Source organism: Arachis hypogaea, chromosome 11 (assembly GCF_003086295.3).
Source record: "Arachis hypogaea cultivar Tifrunner chromosome 11, arahy.Tifrunner.gnm2.J5K5, whole genome shotgun sequence".
In the NCBI taxonomy this organism is placed as follows: Eukaryota; Viridiplantae; Streptophyta; class Magnoliopsida; order Fabales; family Fabaceae; genus Arachis; species Arachis hypogaea.
This window is the reverse complement of record NC_092046.1, coordinates 144,926,451-144,949,197: the sequence shown is the minus strand read 5'-3', so window position 1 is coordinate 144,949,197 and position 22,747 is coordinate 144,926,451. Positions and strand designations below refer to the sequence as shown.

Here is a 22,747-nt window from a genome sequence, read left to right as displayed (position 1 = left end):
ACATATTCCATGAGCCACTGCTCTAAACTCAGCTTCTGCACTACTTCGTGCCACAACACTCTGTTTTTTACTCCTCCAACTAACCAGGTTTCCGCCAACAAAAGTACAATACCCAGATGTTGACCTTCTATCCATGACATTCCCAACCCAATCTGCATCTGTATAAGCTTCTACTTGAAGATGTCCATGCTTTTTATAGAGTAACCCTTTCCCAGGCGACCCTTTCAAGTACCTTAGGATTCTAAAGACAGCATCCATGTGTTCTTGACCAGGTGAATGCATAAACTGGCTTACCATGCTCACAGCAAAGGCTATATCCGGGCGTGTATGGGATAAATAGATTAGCCTCCCTACCAACCGCTGATATCTCCCTTTGTCCATGACATTTTCTGGTTCAGCTGGCTTCAATTTTAAGTTAGGCTCTATAGGTGTTTCAGCAGCTTTACAACCAAGTAATCCCGTCTCTTTCAAAAGATCTAGGATATACTTTCGTTGGTTTATAAAAATGCCTTCCTTAGACCTTGCAAATTCAATTCCAAGGAAGTATTTTAATGAGCCAAGTTCTTTGATTTCAAATGCTTTGACAAGCTTCTCCTTCAAGTCTTTTAGCTCCAAACAGTCATCACCTGTCAGAATAATGTCATCTACATATACAATTAAGATGGCAGTTTTATTAGCTGCTGAATGATTATAGAAAAGTGTATGGTCAGCTTGGCTTTGAGTATAACCAAGTCCCTTCACCACCATTCCAAGTCGTTCAAACCAAGCTCTTGGGGATTGTTTCAATCCATAGAGAGATTTCTTTAGTTTGCACACTTTATTCCTCCATAGTTCAGCTTCAAATCCAGGTGGAAGTTTCATAAACACCTCTTCCTTTAGTTCCCATTCAGGAAAGCATTCTTTATATCCAATTGGTGTAAAGGCCAATTGTAATTCACAGCAAGAGATAAGAGAATTCGCACAGAACTGAGTTTGGCAACTGGAGCAAAAGTCTCTCGATAGTGTACTCCATAGGTTTGTGTATATCCCCTAGCTACTAACCTAGCCTTATACCTCTCTATGCTTCCATCAGCATTGCACTTGATGGTAAAAACCCACCTGCAGCCAACCAACTTTGTATCCTGTGGCAGATCTACAATCTTCCAAGTTTCATTTTTCTTGAGTGCATGCCACTCTTCCATCACTGCTAATTTCCAGTTGGGATCATCTAGTGCTTCCTCTATGTTCCTAGGCTCAAACAGATTTGTAATTTTAGAAGTAAAAGCTCGATGTTTTTGAGAGAGATTTTGGTAAGAGACATAATTGGAAATAGGATGGTTGGTGCTGGTTTTAAGTACCTTTTTGGTGCAGGTTCTGGTTTCTTTCCTAAGGGCTATTGGCAAATTATTATTAGAAGTGACAATTTCAGATTTACCTGGAAGTTCCTGAAGAGTTGGGCCGTCTTTCGGGTTTTCAGATTGGATTGGTACAGAGATGATGGGCTGGTCTCTAGTCTTCTTGGGATATTTTCGAACATAACACCGAAGCTCCTTTTCTTGTGGTATTTCTTTTCCTGTTTGGATTCCAACTAATTCTGGCACAATTTCAGAATTGGTTTTCACATCTTGTTTTGCAATTGTTTCAGAATTTACTTGATTAGTGAAAGTTGTATCCTCAATATGTAAGATAGGAGTGGATAAAGGTTCATGCAAAAAATTTTCTTCCCTTAGACTCTCCCCTTGAAGAGAATTTTTCTGAAAAAAGGTTTCATGTTCCAAAAGAGTAACATCCATACTTACATGAAATTTCTTGGTGTGTGGATTGAAACATTTATAACCCTTTTGACTTGGGGAATAGCCTATAAAAATGCATTTTTCTGCCCTTGGATCAAGTTTACTTCGATATGAAGGTGTATGTAAAAACACAGTGCAACCAAATACTTTTAAAGGTAAGTCAGAATGCAACCTGCATGCTGAAAAATTCTTTTTGAAAGTATCCAATGGTGTGCAGTAATTTAACACACGTGTGGGCATTCGATTTATGAGATAGGCTGCTGTTAGAACAGCATCTCCCCATAAATACTTTGGAACATTACCCTCAAACATAATGGCACGTGCTACTTCAAGAAGGTGTTTATTCTTCCTTTCAGCAATGCCATTTTGTTGGGGTGTATTGGGGCATGTAGATTGATGTTGAATACCTTTTTTTTTGAAGAAATTCACCAAGATTTTTATTAAAATATTCAGTGCCATTATCACTTCTTAATATTGAAATTTTTGTGTCAAATTGTGTTTCTACCATTGTTGAACAATACTGAAAAATTTTAGAAACCTCAAATTTTTCATGCATGAGATAGATCCAACATAGTTGTGTGTGGTCATCAATAAAAGTTACAAACCATTTTTTTCTAAATTGAGTTGTTATTTTCGATGGACCCCATACATCACTATGAATTAAGTGGAAAGGTTTAGATGCATGATAAGGTTGAGAGTAATAAGGAGCTCTATGGCTCTTTGAACGAATACAACTTTCACATTTAAGTAAGGAAGAATCAATATTTTTAAACAAACTTGGAAACAAGTATTTGAGATATGAAAAACCAGGGTGTCCTAGTCTATTGTGCCAGAGAATTATTTGGTCCTTTATAGGCATAGAACTTATACCACTAAATCCTTGAGCTATTTTATCCTCCGAAATATCCTCAAAGTGATAAAGTCCATCCATCATCTTAGCACTGCCAATCATCTTCCCCGAAATCCGGTCCTGAAAAATACCATGAGTGTCAAAGAATGTCACAGCACAATTGGAATCCTTGCAAATTTTACTAATAGAGAGAAGATTACAAGAAAGCTTTGGTACATGTAGGACATTTCTTATGTCAATGTTTTTGGATAGTTTAATTGTACCTTTTCCAGCAATAGATGAAAAACTACCATCAGCAACTCTAATTTTTTCATTTTCAAAGCAAGGAGAATAAGTTTTAAATAAAGGGGAGAGGCTGGTCATATGGTCAGATGCACCTGAATCGACAATCCATGGTGCATTCAAGTTTGAGGCGCAGTTAAGGGACATAGGAATACTAAAATTACCTGTTTGAGCCAAAGAACCACTAGGAGTACTAGACACAGAACTGGAATTTAACAGCCTTATGAGCTGCTCAACCTGTTCCTTACTCAATGATGATTTTTTAGCCTCATGAGCAGTTGGGGTAGGGCGTATTTTGGGACCAAGTTTGCTGCCTTTAAGATGTGCTGGTTTTCCATGAATCTTCCAGCAGGTTTCTCGGGTGTGACAAGGTTTGTTGCAGTGGTCACACCAAAGATTGGAGGGGTGCTTCTGATTTGATGAACTTTTAAGTGCAGCAGGTGCCACTAAAAGTGCATTAGACTCCAAGGAGGTCTGTTCAGTCTTGCCTTTTCCCATCATCACAGCTCTACGAGTTTCTTCTCTTCTAACTTCAGCAAATACTTCTCCAATTGAGGGTAGGATTGCTCTTCCAATAATTCTGCCACGAACTTCATCTAGCTCCACGTTGAGGCCTGCAAGAAACTGGAATATCCTCCCTTCTTCCACTATTTGTTGGTGGTGTTTGGCATAAGCGGCTAAATTCCACTTGTAGTTATTGAAGTGGTCAAGATCCTGCCACACCCGCTTCAATGTGTGGAAATATTTGGTGACATTGTCACTCCCTTGTTGAATTTCTCTAGCTTTTAGAGTAAGTTCATAAATCTGGGATTTATTCCCAAGACCAGAGTACATCTCCTTGACACTATCCCACAATTCTTTGGCTGTGGTATAGTACATGTAGTTACTGCTGATATCCTCCTCCATTGAATTCACCAGCCATGTCATCACCATGGAATTTTCGGTATCCCACACATGATATTGTGGGTCAGTGATGTTAGGCTGGCTTCGCTCACCGGTGAGATATCCAATCTTCCCTCTTCCACGGATATACATCTGAACTGATTGAGACCACCTAAGGTAGTTTGACTCATTGAGTCGAAATGTGGTGATCTGAACTGAATGGGAGTCACCACTAACTAGTATCCGTTGCTCATATTTTAAATCTGATGGAGTAGGAGTGATGTTCTCCTTCTGTTCAGGATTAATGACTGAGGAACTGTCAGCCATAGCTATAAATCAGAGGCACAGTGCAGAGTTCCTGCTCTGATACCAAATTGAAGTGTTTGAATGTATTGTATTATCAAATGTACAGGGAATCAGCCTCTTTATAGAGGAATTATAGAAATAGAAATAACTAGAAAATAGGAAAGAAGGAAAAAATACTAACCTAAAATAAAGGAAAGATTTCTAATCATAAAATTCCTAAAATTAAGCTAAACCCAAAAAGGAAAAGATTTATAATTAATTCTATTTACATAGAAGATTCATGAAAGGAATTAGGAATCTGATTTTGATTTGATTTAGTCAACAAGAACTAACCATCCTTCATTCGCAGCATCCATTGGCAAAGGAACGGCTGCGACGGCGTTCTGCGGTAGATGCAGTTCTATGGATCCAACAGCGACGGTAACCTCCATCACCGCCGTCGCCGCCTCATTCCTCTTCTTTTCTCCGTCGATCTAGCATCCTTCTCTGTGACCGTCGTTGTCATCGCCACCCACCACTTCTTCCGTCGTGCTTTATTTCTTCACCGACCTTTTCTTCTTTTCTTCTCTGCGACATTGAAAGAGGAAGTCTGGTGCCAACTACTCCCCCTATCAGAACTGGCAACTCTCTCTCTCATATTCTCTTCTTGAAAGTCCTGAAACAAAATCATTTTCAATTTGAATTTGAATCAAATCCCGCCCAGTTACTTCTTTGGATTGAGAACAGCAAAGTGCCCAACATTAAAAACATAGTAACATACACTTGTCAATCATACACAGCTCCACGTGTCAAACACAGAACACTCCACTTGTCAAGCAAATACCACAACTATATTCTTATTACATATTAATAGATAGATAGATATTTGGCCTATGTTTTGCCAATATTTTCAGTCTTTTGTTATTAATTCATTAAATTACATAGAATGGAGGGGGAATCACGACGGATCTAAATGCTAGTTAATCTCCAAGTGAGCCTTTCACGCTATTCAAAGCTGCTTGCCTGTGTTGCAGCAATGGACGTGAGCAAGCAAATAAATTTCAACCTGAAAAATGCAAAGGAAGCAATAAATTATATGTAGCCCAGCTCTTTATATAAGTATTGACAATATTATGCAAAAATGGTTCGAATTTAGAAACTATCAAATGTTCAAATGTGATGGATTAGATGAATATGCCATATTGCCATGCACTATATTTTTAATTGATTGATTATCATAACACTTTTCACTTTCTTATTTTATCACAAATGTGACTAGTGAACTTGCAAAGTCTAACCGGAATGTTAGTAGACTTCAACTTTCTCCAGTGTTCCTCCTCAAAGAAACAAGCATGTCCGATTATGGGGAACAAAATCGAGCATATCTTGTATCTCCTTGGAATTAGGAACCTAAAAGCACGAAACAAGCAAAACAGACCAGTCAGGTAATCACCAAAGGTAACAGGTACAATAAAAGATTGGCGCACCTCTCCACAATGAAGGGTTACAAAAAGACCTTGTTCTCTGGCGAATTTCAATGCTGGCAAGTATCTTTTCCAAAAAAAGATAACGGGAGACTTTGATCTAAAGCATCATTACGAATTACTATGCTAGAGTCCTTGATAGATTGACATACCATTCGCCAACCTTTGGATTCCCAGATAGGTCAATTCCAACCACCCCCAAATGCCTCATTTCCAGTGCCAGTTTGACCTGCAACACAGAAATGGAGTGTTGAAGGTATTAAGTAGCAAGCATCAAACTTAAGGATGCTGAAATTACTCATCTTACAGTTTCCATAGTTGCTTCTGTTGTCTCCCTACGATCAGCACTCAAGAGAAGCCTAACAAAGATTTTCTTCCTACTATTTCCATCACATTTATCATTTGTAGCTGCATGCAGAGATTCTAAAAGATTTCTAGGATCCTCAATATAAGGAATTAAAGCCACATCAACCGAGCTGACAGATCTTATCCCTTCCAATACAGCTTCAACATAAGAACGTTTGCTCATTCCTTGGGAATAGTTTTTCTGTAAGGAATTAAGCCAAAAAATTCACTGTCGAATCAATAGAAAAAACCAAAAAGAAAAAAAAGAGTCCGCATCAAGTACCAAGCTCTTCTAGTTACCTTTGGGGTGGTTCTCAATTCGAGATAGACAACCTTTTCTGATGCGAAATCTTCAACAACCTGCATTCAGAAATTGCTTCTATAAATGCAAAGGCTGAAGGCATCGGATTTAGAAACACAGAAATTTAGATAGTAAGCAACCATACTTCATTCACAATTCTTGTAACAGTCATGTGATCATCTGTATTTACAAAACCATAACCACCACCATTATAAGCCTTAAACACTATAATAGTAACGATTACTAACACTAAAAGTGACAATCAAACAGTTCCTCATATCAAAAACACTAGCAGAGTGCGTAATTTTTACAATCAAACAGCTGTTAAGGGTCAAAATCAGTCCCAAAATGAACATGAAGCTGAACAACAGTGAAGGGGCACACTGAAAATAAAACAAGAAAATAGGAATGGAAAAAAGGGAAAAGGAGCATACTTTTAAGGATAACATGCTCCACTTGGGAAAAATCTATTAGACCCTTGTCCCACAAAGCTCTAGCGAGTTCTCTGTGCAACAAAAAAAAAAGGATAAGAGGAAAGAGAATGAGATGAAGAAACAAAACAAGAGAGAGAGGAAAGGAGAAAAGGAGTACAGGAGAGTGGAGCCTCTGATGGATCCATTGAGGTGAGCATGGAGTTCCACCTTTGGCATTGACATCCACCACTCCATCTTTTCTTCTTCCTCAACACTGAAACTGAAACTGCAAGTGCTTCGTTGGGTGTTGGGTAAGAGTAAGAGTACACTCTGGTTGGTTCAGAAGAGACTGGCCAATGGCCATTCACTGAACTCATCCAAGGGCGTGTATCAGACAAAAAAAAAAAAACAGCACTCAAACATGTTGAGGATTTAGGGTTCATGCCACGATCATTGTGATAGGATCCCAATCAATGTTATACTTGCTGTTAATTTTGAATATTCAACTATTATTTCCTATCTTTGAAATACTTGGTGTTGGTATTTGTATTTGTACGTTCAAAAAATTAAAAAAAAGGTAAAAAATAAGTTTTAATTAATTTTAAATTTATAATTCTTTTAAGAATAAACTATCATTTTTATTTACAAAAGTTGAAAATACCGGTGTATCTGTTCATAGAAAATAGAAATTACCATTCGTATTCATAAAAAATAAATTTTTGCAGACAAAATTATCTAAAACCTCAAAAATTAAATAAAATTCCTTATACCATTCTCTCCACCACTACAAGTCTACAACCATCATCTCCCCCCTCTCTATCTCAAGTTTTTCAGCGACTCCAATCCTAACATTGATCACATCGCCGCTCGGTATTACCGCCTTACCCTCCTCCTCAACCGCCACCTTAACCTCTTCGCCACACACTCTCTCATCGGTGTCGGTCACAACTCAACAACACCAGCACCACCATCACCAGCATAATCATCTAACGCAAAGAAATCCTAGATCTAAGGATGCCGCAGAGCGTCATGGCGGTCGATACCAGTAGTCAGGACCTTGAGAATAATGGCGAGGACGGACGACTCCCCCGCCGCCAAGAAGTCCAAATCGGAGAAGTTCCCTCTCAACAGCTGCGAATTCGCCATGGCCGTCGCCGTATTCTTCTTCTTCACCACCGCCTCCGAATTTGGCCGCATCAAGCTCCCACGCACTCTCTCCGATCTTCTCCTCCTCAAGTAAATAAAGATCCCTCTTTTCATTATTATGTTATCATCTTCATAGATTTATCTAAATCAAATTAGTATTAGATGAACGTAACATTAGTGATTTAGACAGGTGGGAGAAAGCATCTTTTTTTGTGAAAAAAAAAATTTGGAATTTGTTGTATTGTTTTCAGAATAAGGGTGTGTTTGAATTTTTTTTATGTAGTTTATTGTGCTTGTTTCTTTGTTACAGAGAATCTTTCTTCAGAATATGGCGAAGAAGTGAAAGAAGAAGAAGAAGGAGGAAGGAAGGGTAGGGATGGCCATGGCAGTGATGGTGATGGTAATGGAGACAGTGATGGTGATAGTTGGAGAAGAGAGTGATGGTAGAGTTTGGAATTTGAGTAGCTAAGAATATTGAGAGAGAGAGAGAGAAGGGAGAAATGATGGTAATAGTGGTGAAAAGAAAAATAGTTTAAGAATTTTATTTAACTTTTTAGGGTTTGAATAATTTTGTCTGTAGAAATCTATTTTTTATAAGTACAAATAATAATTTTTGTCTTTTATGAATAGATATATCAGCATTTTTAACTTTTGTGAGTAGAAATAATAATTTACTCTTATTTTAATATGTGAATTGGTGAGTTATCGTGTTTGAAGGTGATAATTTAAAAATATTAAATAATAATTTAATTAAATATATCAAATTATTTAATAATACTTAATTATTAATTTTACAAAAAAAAATTAGGCATAAGACTTCACAATGTGAATAGTAGTATTTTAATTCAGAAGTAACTAAATTTTTATTTTTTATTGATATTGGTTAATTTTCGTTTTGTTTTTCAATAAAATTCAATTAAAAAAAGTATTTTGAAAAAAATGATGCTAATCATATACATATACTTCTAGTTTTGAGAAGTTAAGGTTGTTTTTGAAAATATTTATAAAAATATTTTTTTGAAAATTAAAAATTCAATACAATTCTATATTAATAAATTTTATATTTATTATATTTATATCTATTAAAAATATTTTAAATACTAAAAATAACTTCTTCAAACATAATTTTTGTAGTTTATGCTTATTAACAACTAATTTTAATTTTATTTATCAAATCAATTTAAAATATTAATTTTAAAAAGTAATTTTAATAAACTATTTTAAAAAATTAAAATTTTATCGTACCGAACCAAACCTAAAAAGATAGACTCTACTCATAACATTATATATATATATATATTGAAAAATCTATCCTAATTTCTAACTATATTGATATATGAATCCAAATAAGCTTGTAACATGCAAACTATGTTTACCTGGAGGCGCTCATAAGCCTTCTGTATAGCAAGAAACTTCTCCCTTCCTTCAGGGTTTTTGACAGGATGATATTTCATAGCAAGTTTTCGATATCGTCGCTTTAACTTTTCCTCGTCGATATTTTCAATTTGCTTTGATTAGCTAGATGTTTCATCTGATACCTCCGAATAGTGCTTTTTATTTACATCATCACTGGATACATCATCCAAGGATATTTCAAGGATCTTGCAAGCTGCTCAACAATAGGCCAATTTGGAAAGCGGATTTCATCACAGAGATTCCTCTAGTAATAATGATGACACCACATTTCATCTCTAAGTTCAGGGTATGTAACTGGAGGCATTGGGGCATAGTCATACAAAACATGGCAATACTGTGACAATTTCTGTGGAAAATCACCAAGGTGTTGCAAAACCTGATAAATACAGTGAACAGGGATAAATCGAACTGCATGAACAATACCGGAAAGGTAGTTTGGGAAGTACACTTGTATTCTATAAAAAACCATACACATCAGACCTTAATTTGCAATACCTGACGTATTAAATTTTCTGCCCTCATTTTATGAGTCCATATTATCTCAGGAGTGTCAGAATCTGATACCATTGCAGCAGCAAATGCTGCTGGACCACTGCGCTTCAATACATACAACAAAGATTCAGGAAGAAGTCCACCAAGAACACTACGTTTTGCCAAAGGCAATGAAGCTGAAACCGCAGCCTCTTCGCCACCATGAAATCCTTGGTGGACAAGGGTGACGGTAAAGAGTTGCCCAATTGAAAGTAGATTAGATCCTGGATAGGCCAGTGCAAAATAAAATGCACTGGTGCTGTATAGACGTATCATGGCCTTGGGATTCCTGGTAACAATAGCCTTCAACAATGCAGCAGCTGCCTCAACAATACTTGGTTCCCCAGAGAGAATGGCCTGAATTCATAAAAACAACCCACCCCCCAACACACACAACAAAAGAGGGAAAACAATGAAAAGAAAAATAAAAACTAGATTTAAATATTATAAGCAAAGCTTGAGAGCTACGAAGACGAGACCATATAAGCGAACAAGCAGCTATGAGCGAAGCGAATAGCAGCACAGCCGAGAGAGTGGTGAATTATTGGAAGGGTAGAAAATACTAAAAATCAACTGAAACCATACCTATCACATAGTAAACAACTTGAACTAAATATGATAAGGTTAACAAGCAAGGAGACAATTCCTATAATCTTTGAAAAAGAAATTTTATTAAAGTAGTAGTATATCACAGAACAAACATATTTTCATACATGGCCAAATAATAAGGAGAAACATTTGAAGTACCTGTGCAATGTGAGGAAGGCAACATGGACTTGACAAGATTCGTTTTACTCCAGGAGTTGGAGTAACAATTTCTCCAGCATCATCTAAATGAACATGCCAATTTTCAGAAGAATATAACAGGCACAGAAACTTGAGGCTAAAAAAATAAATTTTGCGGCAAAGAGAATAGTTGGGTAAATTTTTGCAAATGTAAGCAAATTAAATATAGAATTGTAATTGGTAAATAAGTTATTATAGGAGATTGAAGATAGTGGCACCTAAACATATGTTGCTTTTCTCATTAGATTTTTTGTACCAAAAGTAAATAAATTCAAGTCATCAAGAATAATAAGGTTTCAGGCCATGAAAGATTAATAGCAAAAAAAAAACAAGCCAATTCATGCCACATATCAGACAAGAAATAATAAAGAATTCGAGATAGAGAAAATATTTACAGAACAATTGATGTTTGTATGAATATCTTCCACCAAAGATGATGACTCTACCTGAGGTGGGGTAAGGACAGGAACTCTAAGGGCAAGTGCCCAGCGAAGCTCACGAATATCACGCAACTTCTTCCAATCTAGCATCCCAGAGGCCCAACACCTTGTTGTCCAATCCATAGCCTTCTTGGACCATAACCTTCTAATAGCATCTTTTTTCCACAGGTCCAATTTCAGCACCTTCTTTGTCAATATACATCCATTCCTTGAGTGGCTCCATAAAATCCGTAGCTGCAATCAAATTTGATTGCAAAGGAATAGCTGTCCTCTCCAAAGCTTCATGGACCACTGTAAGAAGATTGACAGCTAATACACAGGCTCCAACTAGAACATAAGCCTCTACATTAGCTAAATCCTTCATCAAAGCCTGAAATTGAGTTGAATTTAACTTTGAGTAGAGCTTGTAAAGTGAAATCACCAAAAGGAAAGAGAAAACAAGAAAGAATAAGTAGATTAAATTTACAAAGACCTTCAAAAGAAAAAGAGGTCTGTGTCTCAGAGATCTGTCATCTGTCCTATCCAGGAGAACAGTAATGTAAGCTGTGCCTGAAAAAGGACCAACAGTCTTGTAGTGCTGCTCATATACAATTGCCATTGCCCTTGCACTTGTAGTCCTCTCCCGATGCAGACATTTCCTCTGCTGAAGTAAGCGTCTTTTTCTTCTCCCGGTTGATGACTCCTCTTTATTTGATTCTTCACGTTGAACTCCATCAGAGCGTGTATGCAAATAAGCAACAAGTCCGGGAGGCAGAATTCAAGACAATAGCTCCAAAGTGGGTTGATAGGAATCCGCCCAAAGAGCAACAAGTTGTCGACTAACTTCACGGCGTTCACCGGCAGGAAGGAAAAAAGAGTGCAATAAATGCCTCAACAAAGCACCATCACGCACAGAAGCCTCTCGCATGGACTCCACAGCAATAGCATCTTCTTCAGCAATTGATCGCATAATAACAGCTACTGTCTCTCTAACACTTTCGGTAAGATGACCAAATAGTGCAAACAAACGACGCTTTAACCCAGCAACTTGGCGCAACAACTAAACAAAAACATTATATTGAGTAGTTTCCCCATGTGGATCACAAATCATAGCCTCGAGCACTTCAACCACAGCCATTGACAGCAAAGGTGATACTGACGTAGGCTTCAATCTGTTGACAAGAATAATGACATAACTCTAATTAGCAAACAATACTGACTTCGTATGCATAATTGTTGCGTGCCACTCTCCTTTAGAATCCACCACATTAGCATCACCAGGCCCACCACAATGACTGCTGCAACAAGCCCGGCAGCCTCAGAAGCAACACCCTCTGAACCATTTCTAAGTAAACCCATTATCCTTCCAACTGCTGCTGGAAAAGACATCACGTGTGATGCGGCACTTCTTGATGCAAGTAGTCGATGTAAACAAGCAATAAAACCCATCACAGTTGCAGCAGCTTTTGGTGACGGGGTGGCAAAGGAGGAGATTCTGGAGGAAGATTTGGAGCTGCAGGAAGCATAGTAATCAAGGCCAAGGTAACCTCACTAAAAGGTATACATGCATTGAACTCCCTTATTCTTCGCCATAGTTTAGCTCTTGATCCAGGAATGGAACCACCTTCAGCAACAGCATCCTTGGCAGCTGCTGTTAAATGTTTCAAAATTCAAATGCATTGAAGCACTTTCAGCATCAGCAACTGACTTTTGCTGACCATATTGCAAATAAACACTTCCACAGGGAGGATCAATCCGATGACCAGGCATTGTCAGCCTTGGCAATACAAGTATGGCACATTGACCCTACACAAAACATCACTAAAACTCAAAGATGCACTTAGACAATGCAGGATTTCTTTATTTTGGAAAATAAAAATATACCATATAACCATTTGCCTCAGTATGGTAAAATGTTTAAAATTGATATCAAGATTCTACGCAATTAAACTAGCAAATGAACTGCCATACTTTACTTCCATCTATTACATCTTGCCCATTCATTTCAACTCCATTGTCCATATCAACGTCATCGGATCTTAAAAGAACTTTGATTTGACAAGAATGATACGCTCACATTGCACCATGCTACTAATTCTCTTAAATTCCGAGAGACCGAAGGGAATTATAGGCAACCCAAATTCAAAAAATGCGTTGATGTATTCTAACGGCATATCAGATGAACATCATCAAGAATTTTCTCGGAGATGCGCATACAATGAAACAAATGGGACAGAAAAATGGATTATACCTTCTTGTTTCAAAACTTTGATAAGTACACATAGAGTACCAGAGTGAAAGATTCATATACTCCTATTTTCCCTCATGTAAAATTATAAATTTGCTCATAGTCAATTTATCTAAAGCCGCTATCGATGTTTATTTTGCATTTGCAAATGAACAAAGAGCATATGCCCATATATGATAATGGAAAGACTGAAAATATAAAGGCCAAAACAAAAGGATAAACAAAGAGAAGATACAAGTACTTTGCCACTTGTCAGCCTGTTTACCGCACAGGCTGCTGATTGTAGTGAGTCGCCTTATCTTTTCTCTTTGCCACGGCAAGCCTTGCACTCCTAGCAGCAGCATCCATCTCCTTGATTTTTTCTTCTTCACAGATGCAACTTTCTTATGCCGCTCTTTCACGTCAGTTACAGGTGCATCCTCTGCCTTCCCCGTTCCAGCAGTTTCCGTAGTTGTCTTTCCATCAGCCACAGAATCAGGCAGGTTTTGCGATTCTTTCTGCTCCTTTGAAGATTTGTCCTTCTTCTTCTTTGCATTTTTGCTTTCACTGGTGGCATTCTCCTTCTTTTCTAACTCACCATTGCGATCCTCGACCTTCTTCTCAGCACTTGAATTTTCCAGGACAGGTAAAAGATTCCAAGTAAGAAATTTCTATATAATCAGTCATCTTAGCAGGGCTTGCAAATGTATTGGCGAACGTTTGCATGAGCAAGTTCAAGCCTCAACTTAATACTTCAGATATTTAAATAGCATTCTTGTAGCCAACATGGTTAAATCAATAACAAATTCCGAAAAGATAGATACCTCCTTGAAAGAACTAAGATAATTATAATATCTTTTTTCTTTTTTTCTTTCACAAGATCAAAAACATCATATTACCATGGGAGTCAGCCTGGCTTCTGGGTTCTTTTTGCAATCCTAGCTCTGCTAAAGCAGCTTCAAGCTCTTTTTTCTTCAATTCCTTCTTTGAAAGTTGCTCTTCAGTTTCCTTGGTAAACAACGAAGGTTCACGAGGCTTCTTAACAACAGTTTCAGGTTCTACTGGCGCTTCTAAATCATTTTCATGTTCATCCTCAGCATCATAAAGGCCTTCTATCTCACTATCGCTTTCCTGCTATTAAATCATTCACATGTCTTGCAGTTAGTCAATGTGAAGCTCAATGTCTCAATGAAACAATAATAACCATCTTCTATGTTATTAATTTGCCATTAAGGCCAAAACAAATTAACAATTAAGTGCCCAGTTATGCAGCTTTCAGCTTTCACTACTCCAAATGGGACGTGAAGGGCAAGTCCATGAAGAATAAAAGCTACATTATATCATCTACGTTAAACATTATAGTTATGGGTGAAGACACAATCATTTTAACTATGCAAGATTGAACACGTGGAAACTTGAGCTTGAAGAACCAAATTCCAAATCCGGAAATGAGAATAACAAATCGGCAAACCGACAAATAGTCATCAAATGCATATTAATCAGATTCCAAATCATTAAACCGAATAAATGACAACTCGACAAGAACATAGATATTTGAATTAGCAAAACGACAAGCACAACGTCATCAAATCCAAGCATACCAGATTACAGATCGTTAGACCGTTAACACAAATCTCATAAATGACAATTCAACAAGGATCATAAATACCTTCCCAAAGCTAGATATCCAGAACAAGACCAGAATCCAGGATCCTCATTATCAAACAGAATATCCAACATTATATCTTTAAGATATAAAAAGAACACCCAGCTTTCTTTCCAATCATGCATGCAATAACATTCAACGCAACTCTTTCTCCTCAAAGACACCATTAAACCCATCCAATCCAACCTTCAAAACAGCATTGCCTAACACATCCAACTAACAGAACACAGACAACGCAATCAAATCACCTACTGAATAACATCCATTCCAGTTCGGTTCACCTCATGGCAAATAAATGTGAGAACATGAACAGCTCAACTAATCCACCTTTTCCAAGTCTAGTCACTATCCATGCCACAGGACTAACGGATTCAAAAATAAAAAACACAATAATAAAAGAGGACGAGGAGGCTCTCCCCTTGGATGAAGCCTATTCCTTCTCAGAATCTCAGGCTTCTTCTTCTTCTTGAGGCTTCCGAGCGCTGCGAACACGAAGGGGCTGTTTATGACCGGCGCCTCCTCCCACCATTTCCAATCTCAAACTCAGCAGCGATGGCCCCGAAACGACCGCGTTTCAACAGCTCCAGTGAAGGGACAAGATCGGAAATAAAATCAAACAAATAAAAGAAAAAGAGAGAAACTCTAGTGTTTGTTTTTGTTTGTTCCTTGTCCGAGAGAATGGTGATCTGAGAAGTGAGGAATGTAATGTGGATGATGGAGTTATAAAAGGGTGCGTTAATTTGAGTATAGAGATTGAAGGGTGAGGCCATGAGGGGCGGGGGATCAGAAACGATGATTATGTGTGTCTTTCTTTCACTCTACCATTTACATTACAACAGTGTCATCCTTTTGTTAATTTATAGGGCTTATTTGAAAAAAAAAAAAAACAAATAGGCCTTCATTTTTTTTTTTTGGTGACTTTAGGCCTTCATTTTAACCTTACGCTAATAAGCTTTTCAAACAAAAACATACTAATTAAAAGTTGGTGAATTCTACCGTAAGGATATACATGTACAGATGGCTCTTCCACACACACCACCGCAACCATATACATGGCTCTGGCCACCTGCCTCACCTCTATCCTCCTCCAGGATGACCACGATCACCACCTCCGGTACTCCCACCCTGACCACCATCACCTCTACCTTAGTGGCCCTCGTAACCACCTCCACCACCTCCCTGACCTCCCGTCACCACCGTTGTACCCTCCTCCACCACCACCACTTCCCTGACCCCGTCGTCACCTCCATCGTCTCCGTCATCACCACCTTCGTCCTCACCGCTACCCTCATCCTCTCCGCCTCTGCCTCCACGTCGGCCTCTACCTCACCACCACCTCTAGCTCCTCTACGGCCGCGACCCCTCCCCCCTCGCCGTCCAACCATGCCCAACCCTTCCCACCAAACCCCATTTCCGATTCCCGTCCTCAAAAGTTAAAGTTTTCATCTTTTCTTCATTTCATGTTGTTTCCCATTTTGTATTATCTAGCTTTGCTTTTCTTTCTGCTCTTGTTGGGTTAAATTTGTCTTTTGGTGTGTGGGTAATTTTGTTGAAGTGTTGTTCATGAGTGTGTATCCCTCATTTTAATGTTAGAAAACAAAATAATGCAGAAGAATCAAAAGACCCTGTGGTTCAGTTTCTGGAAGGAGAACTTCTCATAGTGTGTTTGTATTCCAATCCAGGTGGACGCTTTGCCTCAAGGGAAAAAGTATGCTTGTTTCCTTCAAAACCTTAACATTTGTTTCAGTGTCATTGTTGAGGGCTGTGTTACTTGTCTCTAATTCTAATTATCTCCCATAAGAAAAAATAATAGTTATAAACTTAGATGTAATTTCTTCGGGTTTTGAAATATCATTTGTTGATCTATTGGCATTTGCTTTGGATTTTGGCTTTATATGTAACCAGATGAGCCTTCTAAAGAACTGCCGAAGTTTTCTGTCAAACTTTTTCTTCATTCCAGTGGGCATGTTGCAGCGAAATTCCAATATGACCAGGTTTCACATGCTTACTTCATCAAGAGTATTGAACTTTATATTTCTATTGAAAATTTTGAATTTTCCATAATTAGGGGCTATGTCTTTGACCTTGAACAAGTTCCTGCATACTCATGCTTTATAGGCTATGTTATGGCAGGTAATAATTTCTGCTTTTCGGGATTGGCTGTTTTGAGGGCTTAGTTATTTGAAAATTTGAGTCTGCAGGTTATGGATGTTCCCGCTTTCTTCCTTGTCCGAAGCAGAGAAGGTTCTAGGAGAAATATCTAATTATAAAGTTCAGGTAATAATTCTTCTATTTTCATTTTCTCTATAGTTGGGAAACTGATGGTATTTTCTATCTTAATAAGAGTCGAGCTTGGCTTATATAATTTCTTTGGGGGGAAGCTGGTCAAGTGTTTGGGATTCCATCCATATAGTAGCTGTTATAGCAAAGTAAATTTTTGTTTCGCAATACATATTTTTCCATGTTGATGCTCGTTGTGCCTTTGTCACTTTGGCATTATTCCATCCATATTTTTGTTTTGCATCTATATCTCGAGACTAGTATAGCATCATGCAGTTTTGGTTATTTATGTTTGACCTAGTTATGGAACAGAATTCTTGTATATCTTGACAATATGCTTATTTTGGGCATATAAAATTATTTTCTATTTACATTTTATAGGGTTATTGATATTCAAAAAAGTGGACTGTGGATTTCATTTATTTGAACTATGTGATTGTTGTTTAGATTATGAGTATCTTACTAAAACTTCCACTTTAAAAATGGTTCAAAAATTTGCTCACCCATTTTTATTGGTAAGATTGTGGTAAGTTTTCTTTTTAAAATTAGGTTATTTGACTTGGAGATGGTAATATGTGCTCTCCATCTTTGGTTTGCGTCTGAGGTGGTAAAATCTAATCAATATTGGTTGCTTTTTTTTTATACTGCAGTTGGAGGCGGTAAAAGCCAAAATCAAGTCTGCTAAATCAAAAGATGAGTCTGAATCTCTTAAATTTACTCAAAAGAAACTGATTAACAAGGTTTGCATGGAAGAAGCCCTGAACATTATTTTGACTTGTACAAGTTGTTTGGAAGTTTTTCTGATTACCTAGAACTATGATAGGTCTATTGTTTTGACTTTTTCTTTGATTTTTATCTTTTCTTCAACATTTTATCTTTCTTTTATATTTGCCTTTTCTCAGGCCTTGGCCAATATTGGAGTAGTTTAAATCATTTTGACTGGTATATGATCAAAACTGAATCATGATATATTCGATTCCAGATATATACTAATTCTGCAGATGCCAAGATTCCTGCTGCTCTTGAATATCTCGGAACTTTCATTGAGGTATTGCTCCCCTCCACTGTTTCAAAGCAATAAAATGTCAATAAAGAATTTAGTGACTGCATCTGTATGTACTACAAGAAAGTTAAGTTAGGTTCTCAACTTCTCTAGTTTCTCACCCATCTCCTTTGATTGGTGTGCTTGCATGATGCATGGTTAAATTGGTCTTTTCTAATTGCTTTTGTTGCAATCGGTACCCCTTAGTGTAGGACCCTAAGTTGAACGAATTAAATTGGCTGACCAGTGTAGTGAAAATGTCAGCATATGACATGTTAATTCGTATGCCACAACTATTATTGGTGTCAACGTTGGCTGGTCTGAGTGGTTTAGATTATGTGTTAATTCTTATATTTCATCCATCTTCCAGCGCCCCAAACGTTGTGTATGCTTAATTTGAAAGTTTGATTGCTTCAATTTTTTTTTCTCTCTTGCTTCCACCTTTCTATTTCATTTGGGCTATCGGTGGTTATCACAGGTAATATGTTGTGATCACTGCAGGCAGGTTGCAAGTTTCTTATATTTGCGCACCATCAGCCAATGATAGATGCGATACATGAGTGCCTTCTTGTAAGACCAGTTCAATTTTACTCTTTATATTGGAAATTATAGCACTTACAAAAACTGTTGAAAATTTCCAGAAGAAAAAAGTGGGTTGCATCTGGATTGATGGAGGTACACCCGCTGCATCAAGGCAACAATTGGTTACAGATTTCCAGGAAAAGGATTATATCAAGGCAGCTGTAGTATGGTGGTATTTTTGGTTGTGCATTTCTTCCATGTGTTTCCGTTATAAGCATCTTTTCTGTTGTCTTGGTTAGTATTTGTGCTTGAGATAATGATTTCATGTGACACGTTATCATGCAGCTATCCATTAAAGCGGGAGGAGTTGGATTAACTTTAACTGCTGCAAGCACAGTTATCTTTACAGAACAATCCTGGACTCCAGGTGACCTAATTCAGGCCAAAGATCGTGCATATAGAATTGGTCAGGTATTCTCACACTCATTAAGTAGAAAGGAGAGAGTTGTTACTAGTTGCATGACAACATTAAGAAAACAGATAATCTCAAATGAAAAGAACTCTCATATCTAAATTTTTGAGTAGCAAAGACAACATGTGCTCTTCTGTTTTTTGACTAGTTAGTTCTTGTTTACAGGTCTCATCAGTAAATATATACTAGTTGGTAAATGATACATTTGGTAGGTTCTGTTATTTCTGCAGTCTTTCGCCGCTTGGTATAGCATTGACTTAACATTTATTATGCATTGGTGATCTAAATTTTTACGCCTTAGGGATGTGGTGCAATTCAAACCGGATAATTTGGGGGCAGGTACATTTCTACATCTTCTTGAACTATCATATGTAATGCAAAATGTACATAATGCTTAGTTTCAAGGTTTTTATTCTGGTTTATATTTATATTTTGTCAAGATCTATACTCAAGCAGTATTTGAAAGTTACTTTTTGATGTTTTTGAGGAACCATTCTGAATTGTAGTTATTGAAAAATCAGATGTTAGATGCCCATGAGAACACCTTAGCTGTGTCAAATAATCAGCCATTGAGTATCCCTCCAAAGCATACTACTATTGGGCATAGCCCTTCAAAGCAGAGAACTCTTGACCAGTTTGTCAGAAGATGTGATAACGTGGATAGGTCGGAAGTCGGAACATCATCCTGACCGGAAACGGCCCTCTCGGTCATGACTTGTGAGATATGCAAAATGGATTTCTATTTTCACAGATACATGGCCAGTGGCAAGTGAATAGGAACTTAAATGTTGATGTCTACATGCAGAAGTTTCCCTGTAGTATTAACCAGATGTGCTTACATGGGGAATTCACCTTTGATGACACAAATGCCGTTTTGAAGCTGAAATCCATTGTACAACAAATAATAGATTGAGTATAACTGGCTACACTAAACTATGTTACCTGTACTGGAGATAATGGTTTGAATATGTGAAATATGTATTGGAAGAAAATGTTGATAAAGTCACCCATTAGATTTTAGGTTTCCACTTCTTGTTCTTAACTTTTTGCTCCCCTATGTTTTGTTTTAGTTTGGGGCTCTGTACAGAGTATGACATCATATATGAAGTTATGAACGAGACTTGTAAATTTCTTTACTCCATATGCATGTATCATTATATTTTGTATAAATAATCATCTTTTGAAAGAACAGACTCATAGAACCCCTTTATAGCACTTCAGTTAAAACTGATCACCACATTAGCTTATTTTGTTTAGGAACATGACCTATTCTGATAATGTTACTTTTCTCCCTAAATTCATAGAGAATGACATTATAAAAATAACATCATTATTTTTCTTTAGTCATTTAGAAACTTGATTTGAATTTTTGTAACCCAGTTTCCCTTCATCATCATTCTTATTATTTTCTTAATCTAATGAATAAAGCAATCAATCGATAATATTATAAATGACTCAAATCAAATTTTTAAACTAAATTTTTCAAACGAATCATTCTAACTTTATGTGAAACTTCAAAATGTTTCTTTTGACATAATATGTGCGGGCTATTAGTTGAATTAATTATTTAAAATGCATCATGTATTTTGAAATAGAAAGCAGTGAGTTGCATAGATAATTTTGTACGAGTTGAAGAGAATATAGACACAACTCAAAGCAAGATCATATTCCTGAAAGACATTAATATTTAATTCATTGTTCATTCATAATCCTATTGAAAACGACTAAGGAGGATAATAAGCCACAAGAAATAACAAGAAATGTTACTAAAATAGAGTTGTCTTGTGCTGAAATCTTCCACCCTTAGTAGGTGGCCAAACAAACGCATGGCGCATACAATTAGTAATCCCACGGTTCTCCATGGTGAAGACACTCTTCCTATGGACAGTAACTTGTAAGAAATCTCGCTCCATGGGAGGAGCCCCACTGTCAAGTTGCAATGCTGCAAAGTCCTTCAACACGGACAGTGTGAAGATGGAGAAGCAGTTCGCGGATGAATCGGGATTGGAACCCAATACCTCCCTAGAGCATATTGCACACAGCTTCCCGTTGCCAAGGTCAACAAAATTGAATCTGCCGGGTCCTTCCATCGGTGGTAGAATACCCTCAAAACCCACATCAAGGTATTGATATAGTGCGACTAGGCCATTCTGGGGGTTAACGAGAATGGCAAGGACCTTGTTCAAAGGTGTATGAGGAGGTTCCTCCACATACTCATGTGTAAGGCAAACGGTGTAGTTGCTGCTTCCAAGACCGGGAAGGGACACAGAAATGTGTGGGAAAAAAGTAATACGGCATTGGTCACTGCCGCTAATGAGTCTACCCGTTCTGAAGTTCGAAAGATTGTTATCAGCGGCAGACATATCCATCCAAGTCTCTTTGATGGGGTCGAAGCGGGCCAAATAGGAGTCTCTCTCCAACTCCCTGGACGATGAAAAAAAGAGGTTGTTGTCGAGGACGAACATGGTATTCTCGACATGTGGCTCGCTAATGATGGCGGCCCCAGGAGCCATCAAGGGTTTCCAAACTCTAGAACCAGAACAAAGAACGTAAAATCTAGATTCATCTTTGACCCTAGATTCATCTTTGACCCGTCGCCTCACATTTATATAGAAGTAAACATCGCCTGAGCCTGGCGTGTTTGCGATGTATGATTTGTGAAAAGGAAAGGGTGCACCATCCAGCGTAGGGGCAATTATGCACTCCTCAAATTTGATTTCGTAGATTGGCCAGGGGACCAGATTTCCCATGGAAACGGATTTGCCTCTGCCAATTTCACGCGGCAGGCTGGACTTGCAGGACGGCGCCATATAGATCTTGGAGTCGAACTCGAAGGGACACATATCATGACCTGGAAGATCCAAACACATCTCGAACGGTGGTGGAGGCAAACAAGTCCAATCTTCGACATCAACTTCTTCCTTTAAATTGCTCAGTTTGATCACGATCAACTTTCCATACGTCATAAGGCAAAGGCACGCTTCCTTCGCCATTTCAACCTGCTCAGTTTTTCGTCGTTTTGACTCAGCAGCATCCAATTCCGCCATCACCCTCTCCGATCGAACGAGATCGGTGGTGCTGCGGCAGCAAAAAGCTAGGATTAGGGTAAAGCACTGAAAGTTAAAAGAGGAAAGATAGGGCTGTTGACGAGCGACCAGGGTTTCGATTTTCGAATATCAACTTATTCTCTCTATATATATACTAGCTTAATTTTTATATTTTTATTTTTAAAATTATAAATTTGATGGAATAATTTAAAAATTAAAAATAAAAAATATTTAAAAACATATAAAAATTTTAATATTTATTTAACTTTAGAACGTATAAAATTTATAAATTTGAATTAAATAATATATTAAAAAAATTATGTATAATAAAATAAAAATAAATATTTATAAACGTTAATTATAAATTAATTATTTATAAGTATTATTAAATTTATTTATCTATTTTTAATAGTATTTAATTTAAAACAAAATATTTGTTATTTTCATGCATACTTTTAGTAAATAAAAAATATTTTATTTTTTTAATTTTATATTCAATTTTTTAAATTATTTTTAATTTTATTATTTTTTTAAAATTATTAATTTATATCGTCTTTTTTTGTTTTTTAGTTTTCTTCC

The 22,747-nt window shown here is 37.3% G+C and overlaps 4 protein-coding genes across 46 annotated transcripts; 1 reads left to right on the top strand and 3 right to left on the bottom strand.

The window, feature by feature from the left end:
- Positions 1 to 875: 875 nt before the first annotated feature.
- On the bottom strand, positions 876 to 4,523 carry LOC140176274 (uncharacterized). The gene is made up of 5 exons (XM_072206219.1): positions 4,426 to 4,523; positions 2,839 to 4,102; positions 2,643 to 2,742; positions 2,043 to 2,179; positions 876 to 1,733 (listed from the first exon to the last, which is right to left on the bottom strand). The coding sequence occupies exons 1-5, from the start codon at positions 4,521 to 4,523 to the stop codon at positions 876 to 878; spliced, it is 2,457 nt and encodes an 818-aa protein (XP_072062320.1).
- Positions 4,524 to 4,900: 377 nt separating this feature from the next.
- Positions 4,901 to 15,637, bottom strand: LOC112722112 (N6-mAMP deaminase). 13 transcript variants are annotated; one of them, XM_072207665.1, is made up of 13 exons: positions 14,809 to 15,637; positions 14,039 to 14,273; positions 13,402 to 13,766; positions 11,406 to 12,718; positions 10,940 to 11,303; positions 10,455 to 10,537; positions 9,672 to 10,064; positions 9,137 to 9,552; positions 6,201 to 6,260; positions 5,863 to 6,102; positions 5,559 to 5,784; positions 5,370 to 5,481; positions 4,901 to 5,137 (listed from the first exon to the last, which is right to left on the bottom strand). In XM_072207665.1, exons 8-11 carry the CDS (start codon positions 9,212 to 9,214, stop codon positions 5,677 to 5,679), a joined length of 486 nt encoding a protein of 161 aa, XP_072063766.1. In that variant the 5' UTR covers positions 9,215 to 9,552; positions 9,672 to 10,064; positions 10,455 to 10,537; positions 10,940 to 11,303; positions 11,406 to 12,718; positions 13,402 to 13,766; positions 14,039 to 14,273; positions 14,809 to 15,637; the 3' UTR covers positions 4,901 to 5,137; positions 5,370 to 5,481; positions 5,559 to 5,676. The 13 variants fall into 13 exon arrangements, with proteins under 13 accessions (XP_072063766.1, XP_072063767.1, XP_072063770.1 ...); XM_072207666.1 differs by having other exon boundaries at positions 5,588 to 5,784; XM_072207669.1 differs by having other exon boundaries at positions 9,657 to 10,064; positions 14,039 to 14,270.
- LOC140173075 (dnaJ homolog subfamily C GRV2-like) lies at positions 9,421 to 11,056 on the bottom strand. Its single transcript, XM_072206217.1, has 4 exons — positions 10,894 to 11,056; positions 10,455 to 10,537; positions 9,672 to 10,064; positions 9,421 to 9,552 (listed from the first exon to the last, which is right to left on the bottom strand). Exons 1-4 carry the CDS (start codon positions 11,054 to 11,056, stop codon positions 9,421 to 9,423), a joined length of 771 nt encoding a protein of 256 aa, XP_072062318.1.
- Positions 15,638 to 15,721: 84 nt separating the features above from the next.
- Positions 15,722 to 20,262, top strand: LOC112723265 (uncharacterized). Of its 31 annotated transcripts, none has more exons than XM_072207703.1 (12): positions 15,727 to 16,513; positions 16,711 to 16,799; positions 16,874 to 16,938; positions 17,007 to 17,082; positions 17,736 to 17,825; positions 18,068 to 18,133; positions 18,629 to 18,697; positions 18,769 to 18,881; positions 18,995 to 19,115; positions 19,287 to 19,329; positions 19,423 to 19,460; positions 19,643 to 20,262. In XM_072207703.1, the coding sequence occupies exons 3-9, from the start codon at positions 16,913 to 16,915 to the stop codon at positions 19,023 to 19,025; spliced, it is 471 nt and encodes a 156-aa protein (XP_072063804.1). In that variant the 5' UTR covers positions 15,727 to 16,513; positions 16,711 to 16,799; positions 16,874 to 16,912; the 3' UTR covers positions 19,026 to 19,115; positions 19,287 to 19,329; positions 19,423 to 19,460; positions 19,643 to 20,262. The 31 variants fall into 31 exon arrangements, with proteins under 31 accessions (XP_072063794.1, XP_072063804.1, XP_072063776.1 ...); XM_072207675.1 differs by lacking the exon at positions 16,874 to 16,938 and having other exon boundaries at positions 15,768 to 16,513; positions 18,769 to 18,873; positions 19,643 to 19,838; positions 19,927 to 20,262; XM_072207679.1 differs by lacking the exon at positions 16,874 to 16,938 and having other exon boundaries at positions 15,768 to 16,513; positions 18,769 to 18,873; positions 18,995 to 19,120; positions 19,643 to 19,838; positions 19,927 to 20,262.
- The last annotated feature ends 2,485 nt before the right edge of the window (positions 20,263 to 22,747 follow it).

What these genes read in the sequence shown, in the direction of transcription:
- LOC140176274 (XM_072206219.1), bottom strand. Translation starts at nt 4,523, where the DNA reads ATGGAGGTTACCGTCGCTGTTGGATCCATAGAACTGCATCTACCGCAG. An exon ending in GATGCTGCGAATGAAGGATG is followed by an intron (nt 4,103 to 4,425) that starts GTTAGTTCTTGT and finishes TATGGCTGACAG; the next exon opens with TTCCTCAGTCATTAATCCTG. An exon ending in AGTATTTATGGGGAGATGCT is followed by an intron (nt 1,734 to 2,042) that starts GTTCTAACAGCA and finishes ACCTTTTTTCAG; the next exon opens with AAAAATTCTCTTCAAGGGGA.
- LOC112722112 (XM_072207659.1), bottom strand. Translation starts at nt 7,057, where the DNA reads ATGAACCCTAAATCCTCAACATGTTTGAGTGCTGTTTTTTTTTTTTTG. An exon ending in GGAGCATGTTATCCTTAAAA is followed by an intron (nt 6,382 to 6,635) that starts GTATGCTCCTTT and finishes TTGTAAATACAG; the next exon opens with ATGATCACATGACTGTTACA. An exon ending in AATTGAGAACCACCCCAAAG is followed by an intron (nt 6,103 to 6,200) that starts GTAACTAGAAGA and finishes AATTCCTTACAG; the next exon opens with AAAAACTATTCCCAAGGAAT.
- LOC140173075 (XM_072206217.1), bottom strand. Translation starts at nt 11,056, where the DNA reads ATGGATTGGACAACAAGGTGTTGGGCCTCTGGGATGCTAGATTGGAAG. An exon ending in TATTCATACAAACATCAATT is followed by an intron (nt 10,538 to 10,893) that starts GTTCTGTAAATA and finishes ATGTTCATTTAG; the next exon opens with ATGATGCTGGAGAAATTGTT. An exon ending in GCCTTCCTCACATTGCACAG is followed by an intron (nt 10,065 to 10,454) that starts GTACTTCAAATG and finishes TTATGAATTCAG; the next exon opens with GCCATTCTCTCTGGGGAACC.
- LOC112723265 (XM_072207672.1), top strand. Translation starts at nt 16,711, where the DNA reads ATGAGCCTTCTAAAGAACTGCCGAAGTTTTCTGTCAAACTTTTTCTTC. An exon ending in CGAAATTCCAATATGACCAG is followed by an intron (nt 16,800 to 17,006) that starts GTTTCACATGCT and finishes TTGAGTCTGCAG; the next exon opens with GTTATGGATGTTCCCGCTTT. An exon ending in AAAAGAAACTGATTAACAAG is followed by an intron (nt 17,826 to 18,067) that starts GTTTGCATGGAA and finishes ATTCGATTCCAG; the next exon opens with ATATATACTAATTCTGCAGA.